Source organism: Athene cunicularia (assembly GCF_003259725.1).
Source record: "Athene cunicularia isolate RWA chromosome 2 unlocalized genomic scaffold, athCun1 chr2_part1, whole genome shotgun sequence".
In the NCBI taxonomy this organism is placed as follows: domain Eukaryota; kingdom Metazoa; phylum Chordata; class Aves; order Strigiformes; family Strigidae; genus Athene; species Athene cunicularia.
Genome location: NW_020799095.1, coordinates 62776494 through 62801095, shown reverse-complemented (window position 1 = coordinate 62801095; position 24602 = coordinate 62776494). Strand labels below are relative to the sequence as shown.

General features: G+C 39.1%; 1 protein-coding gene across 1 annotated transcript; it reads left to right on the top strand.

Annotated features, from left to right (window-relative positions):
- The first annotated feature begins 3949 nt into the window (after positions 1 to 3949).
- Positions 3950 to 24555, top strand: RIPK1 (receptor interacting serine/threonine kinase 1). The gene is made up of 11 exons (XM_026843106.1): positions 3950 to 4156; positions 5785 to 5938; positions 6406 to 6543; positions 8879 to 9107; positions 9970 to 10119; positions 11361 to 11437; positions 14549 to 14639; positions 16849 to 17406; positions 19053 to 19124; positions 21304 to 21456; positions 22385 to 24555. Exons 1-11 carry the CDS (start codon positions 4005 to 4007, stop codon positions 22678 to 22680), a joined length of 2070 nt encoding a protein of 689 aa, XP_026698907.1. The 5' UTR covers positions 3950 to 4004; the 3' UTR covers positions 22681 to 24555.
- Positions 24556 to 24602: the final 47 nt, after the last annotated feature.

The following is a 24602-nucleotide window of genomic DNA, read 5'->3' as shown; positions in this document are numbered from 1 at the left end:
GGGAGGGCCCGGGCCCGGCTGCCTCCGGCGGCCGCGGCAGTACGAGGGGCCTCTGCCGAGACAGCCAGTTCCCAGCCCCGTACACGAATACGCGGTTTTGTGGCGGCTGCTCTCCTAAACCAGAACTGGCCGTGACACAGCTGTACGGGTGCAAGGCACTGCACAGACGTGCCCCTCCATTCCCCTTTCCACCCGCCCTCTGCCCTGATCCTACCGAAACTCGTCTTTAGTGAACACCTTTGCTTCCCTTTTCTTGGCTCCTCATCGCGTTACCACAGGATCCCTTATGTAACCTGCCGCTGATCTGACACAGGTATTTTCTTTGCTATTTTCGAAAGGAAAAAAAAAATCGTTCCTCCTTGAAAAGGTGCAACAGCTGAAAAACCTTAGCAGAAAGGAAAGGTTTAGGTGGAGTGAGTTACAGCAGTAGAGCTGAGATGCACTGGCAGCTTTTGAAACAACTTCTACACATGCAATATTTTTGCCCTCAGCTGTAGGTCACTTCCATTTATCTCCTGTCACCCATATTGGCAATATCAGCTCTGGTTCCTGTTTGTTATTACCTTCCCTTCCTGACTGGTAACTAACTGGCCACAAGCTTTGATTCTTGCAAACTTGTTCCGATTATACCTTGCTGCAGTTACTGTGACACCTTTTTTCATATTACCCTGCTAACACTCTCAGCAATCCTCCTTAATCGTGCAGGGTACACAAAGCCTACATCAGATCAGTAACAAATCATTAGAATAGAGCAAACTACTTTTGCATGATGATCGGGCCTGATACAACCTAGTGACCAGGTCATGATTCTTGGGAGTTTGTGTGCCCTTTGGGGGTCAGAGAGGAGAACATAACTACAGTGTTAGAAAGAAAAATGCCACAAACCCACTTATTACACTTTTATTCCCCTCTAAAGAAAACACAAACATATCAGTGAGGAAACAAAAAAAAATCTCTCTCTTCTAGCAACCAGTGTTTAAAATTTTCATAATACACATTGGCATTTTATATATGAACTCACCTTTATACAGATGTTCCGAACAGTATATTAAAAAAAAATTGCTTTATAATCAATCAGGTATACAGATAAGGGCTACCGCAGAACACAAACTAACCTGTAGAAGTACATGTAGCTTCTGTAAGGTTAGGATAAGCCAAACTACAAAATTTCTCTTAACCATGGGTACATAATATATGCACTGGTAAATACTGAGGAAACATTTGAATTGCCATGTATTAACAAAAAGCAGTAAGCTTGGAATGAACTTGAGCCCTTGAGCTTCCCTCCTTGATTTCTTTATCATCTGACATTTTCAGGTAACATCAGCCAATACCTCATGTTAAATAGTATACCGACATAAGTAGTCCTTATTTAAAAACCTGTCTAGAGATTGCTTTCCTATGATAGCCATCCCATGAAAAAGTCTGTGTTTGAAATAAGTCTAAAGATCAAAGAGCTTCTACTAAGACTACCTCACTAAATAACAACAACAAAAAAGTAGTAGCATCCTAATAGTAAAGCATGCCTAATGAGGAGGGTTCCCTCCCATCTTAGGGAAAATTCCCTCTCTTGAACGTTATCCAGCTCATTTCAGCAGCTATTTTACGATTTCAGAAGTTATTACTTCTGGATTTCAAAGCCTTCCAGTTACAGTGATTACATGCTGCTTGGTAGGAACAGGTATTAGCAACATAAATAGGAACAAGGTCCTATATGGTTACAGTTTGAGACAGGGCTGGTTTTCATTAGGTTATATGGTATTAAACATCAGCCCTAAGCTATCAATATTATTAATGCAACTTTAGAGATTCAGCATTAAAAAATACATATCTAATTTGCATTCACAAGCAATGCACACGCAATTCTCAAGAGTAACTACTACCTAGATGCATAATTACTGTTCGCATTGAAAAAAAGTCATAGATATGCAACTTTGAACCAGTTCTTGAAAGGGAGACCCCAGATAAAGAAGATACTAGTTCATGCTGTGTTAGTCTCACGACTGAATTTAGGCCTTTGTACCTGTGACAACCACCCTATCTGCACAACAGTCAGTAGCACCACCGCAGGAAAGCCAGAGAACCATTACCAGAAAATTCCAGGGAGACAATAGCTCACCTGTGGGAGGAGCAGTGGATATTCTTGGCACCACTGAATCATTTGTTACTCAACTGTTTCATTAGCTGTAAAGGAATTAAAAAACAAAAACAAAAAAAACCAACAAACAAAATACAACAATCTCCTCTCCCCTAACAGTTATTAAGCATAGCAGAGCTTACCTTTTTACTAAATTAATACAGCCATATCCTCAGTCCTGTGCTCATAATGCAGGCTAGCACTCCAGCAAAATAAAATCTGCATCCTTGTGAAGTCAGGGAAGCCAAAGAGAGAAAACTCTGAGGCAAGCACACTGCTCCAGATGAGAGGATGTTCCCTGTCTGTACAACAGCCCATAGAGTATACATACACTTGGAAAAGGAAACTCTTGCTTTCTCTCCTCTAGAGGCATGACCTTTTTTTTTTTAATTAATTTTATTCTTCCCTATTTTGGCTTGTCAGGATTAAACTACCCAGTTTCCAAATGTGCACATAAACATCTCTCTTCCCTCAGACACCTATTTTCTGCAGACACTTTCACTACCTCCTTAGTTCCCAGGCTGTGGAAAGAGGCTGTGGTAATTAGGCTGCAGCTGATGATCATAACAACATTGAGCAATCTTTTCAGTTAGAGATTTGATGATACAGGTGTGGAGTAGTTTACAGGAGTCACTTGTTAGTCTGAAAAACTTGGGAATCCCTTTGCAACACTATTTAGAGCTCTTAATTACCCAACTGAGCCAATCTTCTGTTGCTGATAGTGCCACTTTGAAATGGTGCCTTTCTCCTAGCTCTGTGCCATAGTCACCCAAGAGGAAGGGAAACCAAACAGCCTTGCTAGTCTCTTGGACTTTGACTTTCTCAGCAAATGCTTTCCTTACCTGATGTAAGGTGCTTCAGGTAAAAGTTCACTGAGGAAGAAAACAGCTTGTGGTTTGCACCTGTGCTAGCAGTGCAATGTGCCAGTGTGTGCTGAAGGTACCAGCTGTTGAGCCTTCTTTTAAGATTTTAGTACCCAAGAGACACATTAGACAAGAAAGCACCACAGCTTTACCAAAGGCTTAAAATTATTCTGGCATCCACTGGGCTTTACTTAACTACACATAACATAGGCTCCCCCAAGCTCTCTTTTTCTCTTGGAGCACTTAGGAGATACTGCACACCTTTACAATTTTTGTTCCTCTTCTCTTTGAGGGGCAGGGGCAAAGTTGCTTTATATCCCCACCACAGTTCTTCCTAGCAGTCATCTCCTTAAATTCAGTCAGCTGTAAAAATAAGTTTTCCAGAGAAGCTGGGTTCTTTTCACCCTCCAGAGAAGCCTTTTGTTTATTTGTAGCTTCAAGCAAACTCTTTAGATCTGGATTTGCAGAGATGCCTAAAACATAGGTTAGAGTTATGTAAGTATCTGGGCACCTGACAGGCCCCTATTCAGGCAATTTAGAAAATGAGATCCCTATCAGAATTGTTAGGCAATACCAGCCTCTGGGACCATGGCCCTTGATTTTTCTAGGTTTCATTTTTTGCAGGTGTGAAGTGTAGGAACTGTACCTATATACTGCATATTATATGGCTAAAAACTATTTATTAACAGCACTTTAAGATCTTCAGGTGAAGAAATGGCTTTACATCAACTTAATATAACTCTAATGGGTTGACAGGATAAATCATTGTCATCTTTAGGTCTGATCCTGTGAGAACCACAGCATCTTTGGTTTCAAACTGAGCCCCATTGTTCATAAGGGTCACAAGAGTATACATTTGTGTCCCACTCCTTACACAGATGATTGTTTAGTGGAACAGCTGAATGCTTGGTGATGACACTTTCTTTTCCTCCTTTATACTACAGGTCCAGAAGCACTAGGGTACTTGATTTTGTTTTAATCACAAACCAACAAAGACTGCAAACATGTCGCTGGAAGACATCCACATGAACACCCAGGATTTGCTTGAAAAAAAATATTTAGATGCTGGAGGATTTGGAACAATTTCTTTATGCTTTCACAAGAAACATGGATATGTAGTGTTAAAAAAGGTGTATACAGGACCCCAGCGCACCGAGTAAGTTACAGATCTTATTTCTGCTTTTTATCTTTGAGTTAGTCTAAGGAATCCTCTAAACTCAGTGGAAGTAAGTCTAAATAAAGTGTAAAATTTCAGATCTATGATCTTGGAGGGACTGTATGTGGGGAAAATAAGACAATACTAGCAGCTGTCCTACAAATTTCCCGCTTTTCCCTCATGAGCCAACTTTTTTAGTTTTGTCATTGTTCCAGTGAAGTTCCTATTTTCTATTGTAAGGTGAGCACTACTGTGAATTGTTAAAAATCAAGGGGACTCTTGCACACACATAGGAAATGCAGGAATTCAGTGGGCATATGATATTTTCAAGCTTGCAGATCATTTTCCAGTTGTAGATGTCCACGAGGAACAAAACACACATGAGCTATCAGCAGGACTTATAACCCCACATGTATAATATCAAGAATGCAACCCTCTCCCCCCTGAGAAAAAGCAGAGTGAGCCAAGCCTGCTAATTTTATTCAAGGATCAAATTAGCTGTTGATTTCAGTGGATTCAGGCCACGTTGCAGCTCTACTACCTCACAGCCATAACAATTCTAAAATTCTCCCACAAGTCATCCACTAGAGAGGGACAAAAACCCATGTTCTTCTGTGTGGGGTTATGATAAATAAATTGGGTTTTATTTTGCTGGTGGAAAGCAAATTAAGAGATTCTAGTAGTTTGCAGACTGCAGGATGAACATAGTTAAAATGGACAAGCGTGCCAGGTTTATTTTGGGGTTTGTGTTTTTCTCACTACAGAGGTTCATAAGTTTGTTATTCCTTGAAGTATTGAATCAAAAATTTTAAGCAAATGTTTAACTGAGCCTAATGCAAACAAAACAACCACTTTCTTCTCTAGTAGTACAGAGGAACACAGAAGAATAAAGCAGCTTCCTTTTAAGTCACAGGGTAGGAAAGCATTAGCAAGCAACATAGTCTCAAGATTTTCTTACATCCTTTTGTCTGATGCCTAGAACAGGACCAATAGTAAAAATACCACCCATTCTTCTATTTAATATAATGGGAACCATCCTTCTTTAACACCCATAAGTGAGCTCCCAGCTATGTGCCTGTGACTATTGATGGGTTTTATTGAGGCCCAAGCTAAAGAGTTAGGTTTTGGATTCATCCTAAACCAGTAATGATTAGTAAATGTTACCATCATCCAGTTTGTGTGTGGATCCCCTGTAATAAATCTGTTTTGAACGTAAACATGAATACCAGCCCTTCAGGAAAGAAACTTGTATAGTTCCTGTACAAGAGGTAGTGGAATGTGTCTTGACTGGCCTTGTCCTGATCCCACCCCAGTTCAGGGATTTGGACATACACAATCAGCAGTGCACCTACAAAAAGAATGCTTATGCACTCTCTGAGAAGCAGGCCTTAAAATCAGGCTCTGCAGACAGTCTCTGTGCAAGGCCTTTGAGCAAAGACTTGAAGAATATAACCTGGCATGAACAAAGCTGTATCAGTTCAAAAACAGCTGAAGGTATGATTCATCCTACAGTGGCTGTAGGAATGTTGACATTTTTGGCCATCCTTTTCATTATGAAACAACAGCATTTTCTTCCCTGTGTTCTTTCTAGCCTGGCACCTAATTTCAGTATCATTTCTGTTTTACAGATACAATGATTCCCTCCTTGAAGAAGGCAGGATTATGCGCAAACTTCAGCATGACCGCGTGGTAAAACTACTAGGTGTAATTCTGGAAGATGGAAACTACTCACTTGTGATGGAGTATGTAGACCGGGGGAACATGATGAAAGTGCTACAGAAAGTGAGCAGTGAATTGCTTCATCTCTTGCCCTTCCTTAGGGTTGATAAGATGCTTGAAAGGAACAGGATGTTACTGCCATCTTCAGAGAATGGAGTCTTTAGTTTCTTATTATTCTTTCTGTATTAAAGAGCCAGTGGCAGCTCTGCCTTCTCTAGAGACAGCAGAGGACAGCTATGGCTTTCCTAAACATCACAAAGAAGCAGGCCACAGTTACAGATTCAAAGTTATAGAACTGTTTGTAGAGGTATGTGGAGAATTTGCTAGAGAAGAATGCTTCTGTAAATATGGAATGACTCTAGAATTACTTTAATGCAAAAATTTAGATCCTAGAAGGACCTTAGTTCTTTTTTATCATGGCTTGAGCAGAGGTCCTCTTGGAACTGATAAAGGAACTTTCTTAAAGACATTTTTTAATTTGATGGTTGTAGTAGCATTTTTAAATAGATGGTACTTGTTCTTTGTTTTAGCTCTCGCTGCCTTTGTCAGTGAAAGGGCGTTTCGTGCTGGAGATCACAGAAGGAATGCTTTATCTGCATGAGCAAGGCTTTGTACACAAAGACCTAAAACCAGAAAACATCCTTGTGGACGCAGACTTCCACATTAAGGTACTTAGTAGAACTTAAATGGAGAAAGCTGGTGATTTGGGTTGAAGAACCCAGTTAAGCAGTATTTTTGATTGGTAGATGAACTCCACTGTAGTCTAGCCAAGCTATTGCTATGAGTGTTAGTGGATCACTGAAGTGTGATGGCCTATACAGTCTCTGAAACTGAGATTTGCATAATCTTCCCCCGACTGTGAGGAAACAAAAAAATCACTAAGACTATTGAAAAAATGAGTAATCTTGTTGAGGATTAATGAACTACCAATAACAAAACATCTAGAAAGAAGAAACAAACCTTACCATACAGAGATTGAAACAAAATAGAATGTCTTCTGGACTATGTATTTTGCCCTTTATTGCTGTAATTTCTTCTCCTGCCTTTACCTCCTCCTTTTTATTCTTTTCCTTCTTTTGCCTATTATCTTTTTCTCTTTTGTCTCCTTTTTTCCCTTAGTCATCATTTTTAAATGAAAGACAGCAGCTACAAAAAAAGCAGCAGGACACTACTTCAATGAGTGGTTTATAAGCCTGTTCCAAAGCCCTTCTATAAATTTTAGTGGGGTTTTAGATCAGGACACATATATAGAGCCTCCTGCTGAATAAACCTGAGTAGAATTTGCAGCAGTCCTCATCAAATGTCCTGTCTCTGGTCAAGGTGAGTTGCTAAAATAATTACCCCATTACAGTTTGAAGCTACAGAATAATTTGCTGTGAAAAGGGCTCTCCCATTTGGTATTTCTCATACATAAATTAGTGAGAAGTTATTTGACAAGGTTAATACAGTTGCAAGTCCTAGCACAGTACGAGCAGCTTGCAGGTAAGAAGTATAAACTATCTTTTTTTCACCAAAAATTTAAAAAAAAAATCATAATCTGCTTTAAATGTAGATTGGATAGTTTTTTTGGTTTCAGCTTGCCTATCTGGACAGGACCAAACTAGGCTATCATCACACTGCATGACAAACTGAACTGGAACACAGGATCAAATTCAGAATCAGATCGGACTTCCTTAAGCAGCTTGGTCAAAAGTATAATTTAAGGCAGCTGTTTTATGACCTGTCTGCTTGAATGTGTCTAGCATTGCCAATATTTATAAAGGGAAATTGTTCTTCTAGGAAAGTGCAGGTGTAGGAAGATTTATATCATATATCTTCCTCTATCACATTAGACCTCCTCTCACTTACAGATACGAACTTGGACTCCTACTTCCTCAGCAGGATGTCACTTACATTTTCCTCTTCCTCTGAGTACATGACCTCTAAATTTAGCCCAAAGCTTCAAAAACTCAAGTGGAACAATAAACTAGTTAGAGGCAACAAGGGAAAAGAAAAACCAGTTAGAAGTGAACCATGGTGTCACCTCGGTTTCGTCTGAAGTGACTGGGTTACACAACTCAGTTTGGCAGCTGCCTGTGGCCAAGAGAGGCAGTCCCATTTTCTTCCATTTTTCCTCTCCTGTTGATCTCCTGTTCCTTTGTGTTAGCACTGGTGCTAATCTGACCATCCTACCCTGATTTAGGAAGCCAAACCAGCAGATTACTATTTACCTTGGCAGTGCTGCCCTTCCATTGGGAAGCACTTGGTTCAGCAAGCCAGCTGAGTGCCTTGCGCTCGGTCTTCCCAGTGTCAGGTAAGCGTCAGGAACGGGAGGAGGAAAGGGAGCACATGACAGGAGGCTCTGAGGAAAGGAGGGAAGGATTGCTTTTTTCATCATCAGCTGTTAGACTTAGTCGTAAAACTGCACCCTAAGGTTTCAGTAATGTCACCTTGTCAAGTGCACAGTACCCTGGTATCTCTGCTTTGAATTGTTCCATGCTATCCTTTTCCATGTCTCTCTGCCATACTCATCACATCAATTTAGATCCTTTTTTCTCTTTCAATAGGAAGACCTATGGAAGCTGAGTTAAATGGAATCTAAATGTAAAGGGTAGTAAGGGAGGAGGGATATCTGCCCATCTTGTAGATTACTTTATATTTGAATGTTAGCTCCTTCTCATATGGATCTTCTGTTCTGCTGTGAGCACTGCAAACAGATCTTCAATGTGATTGTCAATATGAGCAAAACCAAACTTTTTTTCTTACATTATACAAATGTTCCAAGTGGAGTTAATAATGCAGGTTCAGCCTAATAGTTCCCAGTTGGCAGTGATGCTTTTAGGAAAAAAACCCCCATAAAACAGCAGTTTGTTTTCCTTTCTTGTAGGTGCATTTTTGCAGTGTTTCATTTTTAGATAAGTTAAGCTATTAGATAAGTCTAGCTATTCATTACAAAATCGAGCACTGCATGAAATACTTGTTTATCTTCTCTTCAGCACAGCTCTGATGTGTCTCATTTTTTAGATTGCAGATCTTGGTGTTGCCTCCTTTAAGAACTGGAGTCGGCTGACCCAAGAAGAGACTGTTCGACAGAAGAAAATCAAGAAGACTTGCCAGAATAATGCTGGGACTCTTTTCTATATGGCTCCAGAGCATTTACGCTGTGTTAATGTAAAACCTGTGGAGAAATCAGATGTTTACAGCTTTGGCATAGTGATCTGGGCAATTTTTGCTAACAAAGAGCCATATGAATGTAAGTTAGTTCCAGAAGAACTCTAATCACAAAATTAAATTACAAATGTTAAGCATTTAAAGTTATAAAGTCAAGATTAGTAGATTAAATCACCTGTACCCAGGAACAGCACCTGTTAGGCACCTCATGGCCAGTAAGAGGCATTAGTTGCATCATCCATGATTTCTAAGTGTGGACAAGAACATCTGAATTGAAATGCAATCATGAGCCCAAGCTATTCACATCCACATAGTGTGGGCATAAACCTGCACGCACTGGCAGAAAATAAGACAAAGGCAGAAGTTAAGAACAGGTCAGGATGGAAGCTTTGATGTACACTCTTTCCTGAGATGGACTAGTTACACATGGTTGTGTTTTTTTTAACAGGCATGGGCACACAGCTAGTTACCACTTCTCAGCTATGTAGTGCTATTTTCTCAACATGCAGGAATTTGCTCATGTAGAGCAATAGGAGCAGACTGTGGAATTCCAGAGTAACGTTTATCATTTTAAATTGATTTTTTGCTAATTAAATGGCTAAATGTTGCCTGTGTGGTCATCTTTGTGTTTTGCACCCAGTGCAAAGCATAACTGAGATTCAGGTTCTAGAGAACTAGATCTGTCACCCTTACTCACACTGGGCATGTCTTACATATTAAGGTAAATCTGTGAATCTTCAAATAAATCTCTAATCCATGGAAGTTAGGGCAGTGAATTCAAATTCACTGATGAGAGAGATGTGTAGCTGTAAATCAGTCATGTTTCTTTGTAATCTACTTTTACATATCCACAAACACACAGGGAGCTGCTTCACTAGTTATTTTACCTGCGGAAAGGCAGCAAAACCTATGGTCAGGATCTGATAGGAAATTTTATTTTTCAGATGGTATAAATGAAGCCCAGATTTGCTTTGGCATCATAAATGGAAACAGGCCAGACATAAAGGAGATCAGCGATAAATGTCCAGTAGAAATTATTGACTTAATGAAACAGTGCTGGGAGCAAGAGTCAGAGAAACGGCCAACCTTTGCAGGTAAGGCATTGCTTTGGGATTCTTTTTGTTATGTGTCCATCCATAGTTTGTAATGCAGCAAAACAAACTTGAGTGTTTTCCCCTTAAAATATAAATTTTTGCTTTGAAAATAGAAATATCAATTCACGCACCCTGTGAAGCGTGCTCCCTGTACCTTGACTAAAAATGGGATCTGATCCAACACTTACAGATTTGAGAAATACAAGTGAGTGGATAGAGCTGAGACACTTTATACCTGCTGATAATGTGTATTCAGCATAGTACAGTCTGCCTGCTGAAACTTATAGAAAAGCTAGCATCAAGGGATGTAGTATATCTTGGGTCTGACTGAGAAAATACCCTATCTAAACTAGCTTCAAAAGCTGTCCCAGTTTAGCCTTCCATGAGCAATGCAGCAGCCTTTCACTAGCTAATCATCCTTTGTATGGTCAGATCTCAAAACCCTCAGAGTCAGTAAAAGTCTTGAATGAATGGTCTGAGAAGGAGACTAAGAGCATTCAGCAAATAAATCAAAATTGTCTCCTATTGTCTCTTCTTTCTGCCTCAATATGTACTGCAAAATAACAAAAAAAAACCCAAAAACCACAAACCAAAACAACAAGCAGCAAAAAAACCCCCTACACATAACAGGAAATGGAGGTTTCGATTTAGACATTGGCACCAAGAGCTTCATATGCAACAGGCATGTACTTAAATACTTGAAGGAAATTCATATACCAGGAGGAACCCATCTACTATTTCCATATTTAATCTTCATAATCCACTGCTAATGGATTGAGTTTATGCTTCTGTTGGGTCTTAGCTTCTAATTTTCCCATATGCAAAATATGGAAAAACATTTACCATGTTACTAGGTGATTTCAGTAATTCCATTTTTAGCAGAGACAGTGTAGTTTATCAAATAGCTGAATGCAATTGAATGTATCTTATTTCTTAAAATGTGGCAACCAGTCTTTTGGCCAGTCAAGTCAAGGAAAGGTTCTGTCAGCTACAGATCATGGACAGAGAGCTTTCACCCTAAAAAGCAATACAACAAAAAAAATCCCTAGAAGTCATCCTGTTCTCGTTACTATATTAAGGCTAAATGAGGCATGTGAACAGGTTCCAAATGTATATATAATTTTCCTGTTTCTGACTTCATACAAGTCTTTATTCAGTCCTTATCCATCAACATTGTTAACAGTATAAATCCCTTATTTTCCACTGAAAATCACTTTCACTTAGTTCTTTTCTTTTTGCAGAAATTTGTCAAACATACAAGCCATTCTACTATCAAAATCTAGAAAAAAATATTGAAGATGATCTGAAGGAGTTAAAAGTGAGTAACTTTCTAAGCATTTTAAAGTGTCAGTTCCCCACATCCCCTCTCCCCAACTCCATTACTCCAGTTATGTTCAGATTCTGCCACTTTGAGACTGATCATGCTTGACTGACCCAGTTGCCTTGTGTGATAAAATGGCTGGATTTGTGAATGAGGGGAGAGCAGCGCATGTCATTTATCTCAACTTTAGGAAGATTTTCAACACTGTCTCCCAGAATAGTCTTATATCCAAGTTTGGACGTTACTGTCTGGATGGGGAGATGAAAACAGGTTGTATGGTGAATCCCAGAGGGTTGTGGTTAATAGGTCCTACTTCACCTGAAGGCCAGTAACAACTGCGGTAGTGCAGGGGTCTACTACACTGGGACCTTCCCTGGTTTACTCCTTTGTCAGGGACCTGGAAAGTGATGGAGCATACTCTCATAAGGTGTGCAGATGACGCCAGACTAGAAGGACTGGTCAATACAGTCACAAGGGCAAGGCTACCAGCACAGGCTGTAGGAAAGGGGTGACAGAAACCTTGTGAAATTCAGAAAGGACAGATGCAATGTGCTGCACTTGGAATAACCCCCGGCATCAGTGCTGGCTGGGGTCTGCCTGTCCAGGGAGCAGCGCTGCTGAGAAGGACCCCAGGGTGGTGGTGAGCTGGGACCTGGGCAGCAGCCACAGCCTGCCTGGCAGCCAGGAAGGCCGGCAGCATCCCAGGCTGTACCAGCAGCATCACAGACAGCAGATGAAGCAGATCTGCTCAGCACTTGTTGTTAGTCATGGGGCTGAGGGACCAGGGCTATTTCAGCCCAGACATGTCATGGCTGTGGGAAGAAATAAATAGCAGCCTGCCCCTACTTGTGAGGAATTTGTTGAGAAGATAGAGCCAAGCTCTTTACATACAAGAACAAGAGACAGTGGACATAAACTGAAACAAGAGAGATTCAAACTGGGTGGAAGAGAAAAAACTTTTCTGCATGAGGACAGCTGAGCAGTGGAGCAAGTTACCTTAAGGAGGTTGTCCAGCCACCATCACTGGAGATTTTCAACACCCAACTGCACAACGCTCTGAGCTTCCAACTCTGATCCCGTAGGTAACCCTGTTTTGAGCAGATGGTGGGCCTGAGGTCCCCCAAGGTCTATTCCCACCTGAATGACATTGATTCTATGATAATATTTTGCAAAAGCTCTTCATATATCCAGATCTCACTGATAAAATAAAATGTTATTCCTCAAGATTAAAAAGTGGCAGAATCTGATTTAGAGTAAGTGTAAAAAACTCTGTAAATCCTGAGAGCAGGAAGCTAGTTTGCAGTAATAACAGGGAAAATTTGAAATTGTGTTTTTCCTGAGGTCCAGGTTGTTTTCACTTACTTTTCTGGCTGTAGGTTTATAACTTATGATAAAAAGAATGATTTCCTGACTGAAAATAAGAAAATGAGAACTTGTTGAACAATTGGGTTGATTGTGGAACCTTTTCATAACAGATTTCATCAATTTACTCACTTCAGTAGTAGTGACAGCTATTGGTGAGCACTCCTGGCATTATCTTTGCAGTAAAGTGAGGCTCAGAAGAATACATACCCGGTTATTTTAACTAAGAAAAACAACTTCCTTTGTGAAACCATTCATTTACAGGTTTTTTTAAAGCTCTTCCTTCTGTCACAAAGTCTACAATTATGCAAATTAAAATTTGTGGTTTAGAGAACCTGTGACATTTATGAAGCACCAGTGACCATTCAAAGAAGCAGTAAGAGTTTTGCAAAATGAAACTGACAAAACAAATTTCCAGGACTGATTTGACCAAACTAACTCATGATGTGAGGTATACATGTCTCATTTATGGTAGTGGCCCCAAATCAGGATCATGACCAGTTATACTAGCTGCATTATCTCTCTGCAAATATACCTCTCAAATCATAGGGACCAAAGGACTACTTAGAAAATGGGCCACAAGTCTGTTGCTTTCTCAGGAAGGAAAGCATCCATTCCAGTCAGGGCAGAGAACATGAATACAGAATCCAAGGCAAGTCAGTTGTAGCGAAGTACTAGTATGGCTTCAGTGGCGATGGGAATTAGAGGGTTTGGGCATAGCCCCTTTTTCCCCCCTCCCCACCAGCAATCATGGAAGCAGAGCCCACAGCCTCCTAACTAAAAGGACCACAGAGTGGTTAAAGTTGAAAGGGACCTCTGGATGTCATTTGTTCCAACCCCCCTGCTCAAGCAGTTCAGTTAGTCAAGTAAAATCTAAGGACCTAAGGTTGTAATGCACTTTAGAGTGTCATCTTTTGCTTTCAGAAGGAAGTAGATTTTGGGGTAAGACATAGTAGATGTTGATGTTTAATCTGTGAAAGTAATTCTTGGGTTTCATTAAAAAACCCAACAAACCTATTTTTAGAAATTATTTTACAAGTAAGAAGCACTGGGGGAAACTGAGAAATAATTTTGCCAAATAAAAAATTTTTTTACTTCCAGTGAAGTCCAAATAATGGGAACATCAAAAGAATAGAACAGGAATGGATTTTGCCTTCACTTGGTGAAGTGAGGATGAGGGTTTACAGAAAGGAAGTTGTACTGCATCTGTCTGAAGATTTGCTCCAAACTCCTTGTTCCTAATAGTCTTCATAAAAGTCAGTGTGACCATACCTGAATGTAAACCTTGTTCCTCACCTCTTCCCTGTTAAGGTACTTAATAAATAGAGATCCACAAAACAGGATGCACATTTGCTACCTTTACCTCAGCAGCATCCTATCACCGAGATTGCTTGCAGAAAGTCTAGCTGTTAAGTACAAGACAGACAATCCAAAACCACTCTGTCTGGATTAAGCTCATACTTGTGTAAGCAAGGGTATTGTTTGGCCAACTCAGAGTATTTTATACTGCCATTGCAGTCCTTCTCCCTTCACTGAAGAAAAGATTTTGCCCATCTGTAGCAAGGCAGTGGTTATATTCTGTCAGGCTCTGCTCTCTGTAAGAGCATAGGATCTCTTCCCACAGATTTCACAGAATCTGTTCATTCAGGTCACTTCACTGTGAAGCTCTGCTGTCCTATTCTACAGGTACTCCCTTTGGTTAAGCTTTTGCCTATAACTTGATCGTTTGTTCTTTCTTACATGCAGAAAATGTGTCCTGAGACAAATGAACTGCTGAATAGGATGCAGTCCCTTCAAATAGATGCTATAGCAGAAGATACCAGTAATGGTCAAGTAGGTAAGTCACTTACCAGCACATCATTATTCTGTGTATTTTGCCAAAGATAGTTGTGTACATGTACAAAGTAAGCAATCTTACCATTAAGGGGCTATAAAGAGACTCAATTATTCAGTGCTTCAGAGAGAACTGTAATCACCAAAGAGATTAAATTTGCTCCCAGGCTCCCAAAAGTCATACTTACTGTTTTGAATTTTCCACAGTTTTCATTAGTTACTTTGATGATTACTTTTCACACTCAATCTTTCTTCCCATCCTTTTAGTTATGCCAACTGCTTGGTGTGTAGGCTTTAGTTTCATAAAGACTTCCCTTTTTTCCACTCTAGCCTTTGTTATGAATGCTCTGAATACAGCCAGGACGCACAATTATAACATATTCCTTTGATTATGAGCTTGCTCTCTATGGCGTCTATCTGAGGAATATTAATAGATTAATATTCTCTCCTTTCATATTTTCTATCAAAACTTGGATGAGTTGCATGTTTCATGGTTTTATAGAGCTGTCTCACTAATACGTGATAATACAGTTACAGTTTTATAGTATTGTATCTGGAATTCTTTTACCAAAGTTTCTTTATGGCAAAAGATACAGAATCATATTTGCAACACTGATTTACAAGCCACAAGATCAAATTCAATAGAAATAAAATCCTGTTAAGTTTGCTCACACCATTTGTAAGACATTATTAAATGAACAATGTTAAACTGTAACATTCAACTAATAAACCTTCCCCAAGCTAGGTTTGCCATAACTGTTCTCAGTAAAACTGATGGACTTAGTAGGGCAGCCCCACTGCTATATTTTTGAATTAAGATAATTACATTTTCCTATCAGAAATAATCACTTGTACTTCAGCTGATTACAGATTCTCTTGTGTTTTAAGTACAGAAGGCTTTATTGGGAATCTACACTGCAGAAAGATACTGTCTTGACAACATGTCAGTCAAAGTCAGGTTTTTTCCTCCAGTCAGTGGCATTACTCAGGCAGTGGTAGTGAAAGATATCGAACAGGATCTGTTCAAACATCTCAAGCTTGCCTGGAGAATGGATGCCATATAGTTTATGTTAATACTGAATTGCTAACAGCCATCACTTTTGATGAGGTTGTTTCTGTATTAGTTTATTCCTCCCACACCCCCTCTAGCAGCAGTAACAAAAGAAGCAGAGCGAGTGAGTCTGAAGATGTACTAATATAGAGCCATGAAAAAGGAACTAGTTTTGGTCCTGCCCAATAGGAACTGAATTCATGTAGTTTGGAAAGAAAAAAAAAACCAAAAACAAACAAACAACAGTTCACTGGCATTATCTGAGCTAAATAGAATCACATACATATGCTTTATTCCAATTTTATAGAGGTCAGTAAGAGTCCCTTGCTTTAGGCAATGTACAGTGTTTTCTAGACAACTGTGAAGCTTTCAGGCTTTTTAAGAAAGCGTCTGTAGTCCTACCTTTAAAAACACAAGAACAGGTAGTAACAAGAAGATTTTTACATTCTTCTTTAGTCTTGGAATGCTGCAATATGATCCAGATCATAACACAATCTAGTTCAAAACTGAATTAGAGTGCCCTTTGATAGTGAGAATTAGTTTGAAAGATGTAGATGATGCAGACTATTTTATCTGTTAGGCATTACTTGTAAAAGTGTATTCTTTGGGACTATAAAGAATAAACTAGACAAAAAGGATTCATCACAAAATACCCAGGTGGGATATTTTACATAATCATTTGCAAACATGATTTTAATGACAAACCATTTGTGCTGTATAAAGTAACACCTATCACAGTGGTGTTATTTTCCCTCCTGTTACACACCAGTTTTGCACTGATTAAATTCCAGTTAACACCAGTGGGGAGACCCTATTAAATCAGACCCTGCAAATGCCTCCAGGAACTGTTTGTTTCAGCAGTTGAGACCTTGATATCAATATAAGCAGAGTATGCAGTGAATTCTGACACCACTTGGCTAAGGGAGATTTTGACACTGAAAGCTTGAACAAGCTTGTACTTCACAGCTAAAGATCTGTAATACTGCTCAGTAAAGGTGTTGTATAAAACAAAACACAGTTTATACTGGAATTAATGTTATATTTTCACCTTTTATATATTACTGTAATATTAAAGGTAGATTAATAGATTCTAGTGTCATCACAACAAGTTATATACTTGCATCTGGATGTATTTCAAATATTTCATTTTCCTCCCTTTCAGATCAGCCTAATTCTCTACACAGCTCTCAAGGTCCCGTAACCAGTCAGGTTAATGAGGCCCTGTTTGCTGCCTCCCCTAAGAACCAGCCTGTTGAGAGTTGTGAGACCTCATTTACACCTGCTGATAATCTAGAAGGAAAACTTCAGCTTGAATACAACTACCATGTATTCGGGAACCGGATGGATAAAGCAGTTCCACCTGTAGTATACACCCCTGAAATGAGAGAGGAAGAAAGGAGACGAAGAGTTTCCTTTGATCTGTTTGCAAAGTCACCTACTCCTCAACAGAGTGAACTGTATCCAAGAGCAGAAAAAACAGGATCAAACACTAACCCGTATTTTTGGCCACAGCCAGCTGCAACACCACCAAAATGGGGAGATGCAGATTTTTTTTACGGGACAAACCCTAACAATCTTCTAACAAGAAACTCAGCTCTCTATGGATTGTGTTCAGCCAGTACCTTTAGCCTAAGTAAACCTCCTGTGCCTGAATCTGGCCCAAACCTGCAGTCGCAGATCAACATAAACTGGTATCCAAAGAATGCAGAGACAGAATCAGGTGAGATTCCTCCTCCTCCCCCATCACCTATGTTTCTGAAGCCACACTTGTTCTCTAAAAATTAAGTGGTCAAGAGTGTTTTTTAGCTTATGTAACAACCACATGCTTATTGCTAACAGTTGATCTGTGACAAAGCAAAGGTGAATTTATTTCTCTGTTTACTTGAAGTTAACTCAGGTCGCTAAAATGCACTAGCTTTGACTTCATTATGCTGATTTCAGGCTATTAACTTCAAGGGAACCATTTCTAAAACATCACTGTAATAGAGGATCATCAGGTCCAGTGTGTAACCCTTTAGCTACCAACCAAGTAACAACAGGATCAGGTACTGCTACAGCAGCTACCAAAAGCAAGAGCTGCCACCAATCATTCTAAAAGTGAAGGCAAATTTATGACTCTCAAAAATGTAGTACTCATACCATAGGTTCTGTTTGTGTGAAAATAACATTTGTAGCATTTCAGAAAATAGATGGGTATTTTTAGCTTGATTTGCAGCAAAGAGAATCCGGAGCTCAGGTAGCCAACAAGGAGCTAAGGCTCATAATTGGTTTCTCTAGAAAGCTCTGCCTGGTGCTGATGGGGAGTTTCTGTTGGTATTTGCTAGTGAGCTGTGGAGTAGAAAGGTATGGACACAAGGAAAACAACACTGAGCACTGACAAAAAGTATAAATTATAACTAGAGGTCTCTGAGATGTAACTTTTGGCAACTAGAGGTAGCACGAGGTATGTTAGCCTGCTCCTACTAAATACGGGATATTTTTAGCGTGGCATTCTTTTCCAGATCATCTCACAAGAAAAATCAAGGATGCCTAGTTGTTTACTGTCAGAATGCCACAAAGGTGTCACTCTGATAAATTATTTATGCAGAGGCTGTGATTAGTTGTTTATGTGAGTTTATTTAGTGAAATGAATGAGAGCTGTCGTGTCAGAAGGCAGGGATTGGAACTGTGGACATAACTAATAAAGTAAAATCTTCTCTTTGAAAGAAGAAAACAGTTATTATAGGGAGGCTGTATGCAATAGTGTGGCAGATACCAGACTGAGAAGCAGAAGAGCACTGCACTGCACCTCTTCCATTGGCTTGTTGGGTGACCATAACCCAGTCACTCTTACTGCCCCATCATGAGTTGCAGAGCTCATCCGTGGGCATCCAAATCAATTACTGACCTAGGCAGGAAGTTACATCTCTGCTGAACATTGGTGCTACCAGCAGAATATGTGCTGGCATTCTGTGGCTTTGTGAGAGCTGGTCACAACCAGTGTGCTAATGCAAACTACAGTCAGTCTTAGCAGTAAGCAGTAGCAGCACACTTGAGAGTTTGGTATTTTTCAGTTTGAATACCCAATACGAGGCAGCTCAGCCCATAACTATGCTGTATTGCCAGGTGTTCATATACCCACGTGGAAGCCCACTGCCCTCACTGGCATCCAAGGATGGTTAAGGATGTTAGTCATTGAGCAAAACCACAGTAAGGTCGTTGCTTTAACTAGAGTTATTCAAGGGGATACAATCCTGTTGATTAAAAAGCTTCTCATTTCTCTCTTTGTATTTAAGAGCACAATGTACTCATACTGTTACAAACATGGCAATCATTTTTAAGTATATTTGCTTTTTTATTTACAAATGCTTTTGGCACTTTTTTTAGGCAGCAAGGATTCCACTTCTTTCACAAGGGGAACTTTTGCATACTGTCCTACTGCACCCAGAGGAAGTACAGGTAAGTGCTGTAGGCTTCTTCTGTCCTGGTAGCGAACGGGCTATGTATTGCATCCTGATCAGTAAAGTGAAAAACCTCAGGATTTTGAAATGATTTATGTTCTTGCTTAATACCTCTAACCATAGCTGAAGTTATCAGTACCAGTATGTAAAACTAATTCCTGTCTCTAGCAGGACCTGTACACACCATGTGTATCCGATGGATCAAGAGCAACATCTTTTATGTAGAAGAGCTTTTAAAAACATGAAGGCATTGTTAAGATCTCCTGTACACCTAAACCAGTCACTTTCTTAGATTAAACTTCAAGTTGCTGTGATTCTACCCAGCTCCTGAACCATACATGCCTTTGGGACATCTGTCCTCTCTTGCTCTGCATTTTTAATACAAATCTAACTGCAGGCTTCATGCTGATCAGCCTTCCTTGGAGCACAGGTCTCTACAGTTCAACTGTCTTAAACCCTGACATTCTCTTCAGTCCTTCAGGAGTTGTCAATACATGCTCCTTTCAGGTTGTGTTGCTTGGGTCACCCTGAACTCTTCAGTTAACCCGTTCAAGGCTTGTCCAGTTTGTGAGTGGTTTACACTTACAAAGAAAACTTCCAGGAGCAGGTTTCTGTCTTCTTGACTGTACGCCCCTTAGAGTCTTTAGGTGATAACCCAAACATGACAAGCAAGCAAAGTGTAGAGACTTGGGAAAGAATATTTATAAGCACAGTAACTTTTACTGTTAACATGGACAAAGCATTTGTACATGTTTTCGTATCTTGTGCTAGATTCATTTTGTTACCAGATAAGAAAATAGCAAACACATGAGATTTCTTCATTTTTTTAGCTAAAATATAAACTTATTTCCTGGGTCTTTCATCTCAAAAAAACCCAAAAGGATACAGGAATCATAATACTTCGAGACATGATAAAATGTATTCCTTTTGTGCAACTTCTAGAAATTAATCATGCATATGTATAAGTATTTCTGACTAGCAGTTTCAGATTAACAGACTAAATACATTTAGTCAGATTTTCATGCATGACCATAGATCTCCACACTTCACATCACAATTGAGTGTGTAACAAGGATGTTTATGCATCTAACCATCATTTTGGGTGATTAAATACAGAGCTTGGTCTATCATTTTAAGTATCTGTACTTCGATTTTAGACCCAGGTTGTGATATTTACTGTTTAAACTAGAGTTAGAATGTTTAATGGATGATTATTCAGAGTTCAGAAAACATTGTCAAGAGAATAAAAACCTGACATCACCTAACATGACTAGAGTAGTTACTTAGTTTCGTGTTATGCGTGGAAATCAGGCAACTGTAGGCAAAAGACACCAAATTAGGTGTTTAACTAATACATACAAGTAAACCACAGATGCAAGCTCCAGAGGTGCACACAGTTTAGCTGTGCAAATACATGTTGACTTTTATTACTGAGGATTCAGGCCTTAAAATAAAGGAGTAGGGTGTTTTGGTAAGATATCTCAGAAAACATTCTAGTCTTGCCTCAGAACCAAACGTACAGAACAGGGGAAAAATGAGAAAAATAGTACTGCACTGTGATTCACTGTGAAAACAGATACCAGCTGAAGAATATACTCCTAGATAGCAGGCATGAAATATATTGTGAAACAGACACCATCAAGACAGCACAATATAACATGGAGTATAGAAACCTTATGAGCAACTAGAAATTATTTTCTGTAGTCTCACAGAACTTTGAGGTTGTAACTGTAAATGTGAACTTACATCTATGAAAAGGAAAGTTCAGAGGCAGAAGTAAGGCTTTTAAGATTTAAATGAGAAGTGCTTCCAAGTAAAGACTGACCTCTTGAAGCTGTTAGTTGACAAAAAGCAAGACTGCTACTACACATTCCTAAAGCACTGGGAATATTATTTACAGTCTAGTGACTACCAGCATGTAAGCCCTGGTTATGGCACTTTGTCATAGAATAGAATAAGATGGGCTTTCACTAAAGTACATTTATGTCACACTGCATGATGAAAATATGCTCACAGTTGCCAGTAAATGTCCATTTCTACATTATTTGCAATAAAAATATTGAATGAGTTCCTTATTAGTAAAACATTCTTCCTCCTTACCTCCTCCTTATGTTACTTCTTGAGATTTTGAACCATATGCAGTTGTTCATAAAATTGTGTAAAATTCCCTTATACAGAAGATTCAGTCAAGTACAACATAAGTAACAGTTCTGGAATTCAAATTGGATCTTACAATCACATGAAGATTGAAGAGCAGAATCAACACACCAGCACTTCCCCTGTTGCTACAGAAGCAACTTACATGTATTATGAAGCAATGGGTATATTTGGTAAGAGAAATATCTCCCTAGTTTTGATGTATTATTCTCATGTATTTAACTGAGAATCATTTGGGTTGGAATGTGTGAAAGCAGTACAGCTTTCTCTGTCTGATACTTGAGAAATAATTGGGTCCTTTTCTACTACATACGTAAGAGTGTATAAAATAAGTAAGGGTTTGTGCTAATACTGTTCTGTAATACCATTTGTTCTGTAGTTTCATGAACTCTTATTAGACACCAGATAAAAGTGTAGTTGTATATGCATCACAGACAAGAGGAATAACAACACTCATTAGCAGAAGCAAGGTTAGGATTGGTGGTCCTCACCTAACTTGCAGTTTAAATCATTGAATATCCTGAGTTGGAAGGGACCCATGAGCATCGTCAAGCCCAGTGCCTGACACCACACAGGGAAACCTAAAAGTTTAAACTGTGTGTCTGAAGAGCATTGTCCAAGTGCTTCTTGAACACTGACAGGCTTGGGGCCACAACTGCTTCATTCAAGTAGAAATTGGAAGATTTTAAAATTGAATTTATTGTCATTGGTCAATAGTGAATTAAATTATCCCTGTATATCCCTAAGTAAACAAATAAATTGTGTCCCAGAATATAAAACATATAATACAGACATCAGTCAGTTGTATAAGAACTATAGGAAGGAGATTTTAAATTTTCCAGGTTCAGGTGATAAACTATGACAGCCTCAGATCAAAAAGCAAGTCCAGCAACTGACCTGTGAATACATGTGTTCTTACTAGGACTTTCTTTCCTGTCATCACTGGGTAATACGGCCTCCATGAAAACCACTTCTGATTATATCACTAAAATACTATCTCCAGATATTACCAATAAGTAGTTTGGGGAGGACAGGCAAGATAGTGATAGGAGCAGAAGTGTTAAACAATGCTATTTTCTTACACTCTTTTTCTTTTTGCAGACAATACTACTGTCCTGACTGAGAAACATCTGAATCTAGTGAGAGAAAAGTTGGCTAAACAGTGGAAGCACTGTGCTCGTAAACTGGGCTTCTGTGATCCTGAGATTGATGAAATTGATCACGACTATGAACGAGATGGACTAAAAGAAAAAGTTTACCAAATGCTGCTTAAGTGGGTAATGAGGGAAGGCTCTAAAGGTGCTACAGTTGGAAAGCTTGCCAGGGCCCTCTTTGGCTGCCAAAGACTGGATCTCCTTACTAGTTTGATGCAAATCAACGAGGAACAAGTTAACTGAGAACTGGGGAAAAATTAGGGTATTTTTTCCTGAAGACCTTCCAATAACAAGTAATCATTCTGAACAGACTTTCTGGAGCTCTCCTTTTTGCACAGACTTTTTGGAACACACTTGTTCTGCCAAGCCATGAATAACTCCAGTAAATCAAAATGTTTATGTCAATATAATAGGGTCTTCCAGAGGATGAAAGAAAATAAGCATCTTCCTTCCAAATAAAATTATTGTCTAAAGATAACAACAAAATGCAATACAAATACTGATTCAAGGAGAATGTGTTACACAAAATTCCTAGATTCTGTCTTGAAACACGTTGGTACCCTTGTCCGGTTGTGAACAAAAGCATATCATTTCAGCAAAGCTAATACATCAGTAATAACATGTGGAAGACTGACACACTCCTTGAAAAACTTGGACAGAAAACAAAACCAACTTCTAAATTTTGCCATAAGTGCCAACACTTACAAGAGTACTAGCCCAGATTGCTCTGTGATTTTTAAATGTTTTAAATCTTTTTAATAATGTTTATTAAATACAGATGTCTAGAATTATGCAGAAGAGCAATGTAAATAAAAGCAAAAATGATTTTTGGCTTTAAAAGTTGATAATTGATAAAATACTCTTCTTTCACAGGTCAGTATTGCATTGGATTTTCACATTGCTTGATAGAAAATATTTTACATTATAACTTTCTCACCTGCTTTATGAAATAGTGAAAAAATAAATTCTATCATTTATGCAATCCAAAGTAAACATTTGGGAATATGAGAGCTCTGGGAAGGGGAAGGTACCTTATTACCACATGACAGAAGACCCATTCTCTTACTCACTCTGGGGGCTCAGAGCATTACTAGTTTCTAAATCTTAGGTTGCATTTATACTAGTAAATTAAAAATGCCTGGGAATGTTCCTGGGTTCTGAGGTTAACTGACATGCTGCAGCCTGCTGCCAGGATAGCAAATTCTTTAAGCCCCCCAAATATTGTGCAAGGGCTATTTCGCGGTGCTGAAGTTGTGTGAGGGAACAGAGGAACAGCTCCGGAGCATAGGCAATGGTATCCCCATGCCTGGGAATGATCCTTGCCATTCTGACTTGATACTAGTATCAACATAATCTCATGCAAGATCTATGAAAGAATTACCAAGCTGTAAATTTTTATGCCTAAGAAAAATTAGGGCAAATTCTTCCTATGAAGAACAGTACCTCCTACTTCCATCAAATTTACAAATATTTTCATCAGATGTTTTGGATCAGGTCATTCTTTATGCTGTAGATAGAGGAGGAAGTGTTCAATAGCTTCTGGCTGTCAAAAAAGTTTAATACAATTCAGGTGATATTGCAGATAGTATGGGAGACAACCAAAAACTGAAAGCTAGAAGCAAATCTCTTTCAGCACAGTGCTTACTGAGCTCGATCACAGAGAAGAAGAGTCAGCTTCCTAGGCAGAAAATATAAAGTACTACAAGTTCTTCAGTGTATTGTGGAAAACCACATAATAGGACCCAATGCCTGGAAGCTGCAGCCAGGCATGCCAAAATTAGAATGCATATTTAATAACAGGGATGATTAACTACTGGAATAAACTACCTAGGGAGTCTGTGGATCCTCTTGATATCTTTTAATTAAAACTAGTCTTGTTCCTTAAGATGGATATAGTCAAAAACAAAGCTATCGGTCTCAATACAATGTTAACTGGGTGAAGTGGAAAAGGTAATGGTGTATAAGAGGTCCAAAGAAATGAGCTCTCCCCCCTGGCCTAAAAAATTTACAGAAATGTTAAGTATGGCAGAGAGATCAGCTAATATTAACTTACTGGGTTGTTCATTTCATCTACCACTTCTGCTACACACACCCCCACACCCCAAAAAATAAATAATTTTTTTAAAAAATCAAGGATAGAGTTGATTTTTGAAAAACAACCTATT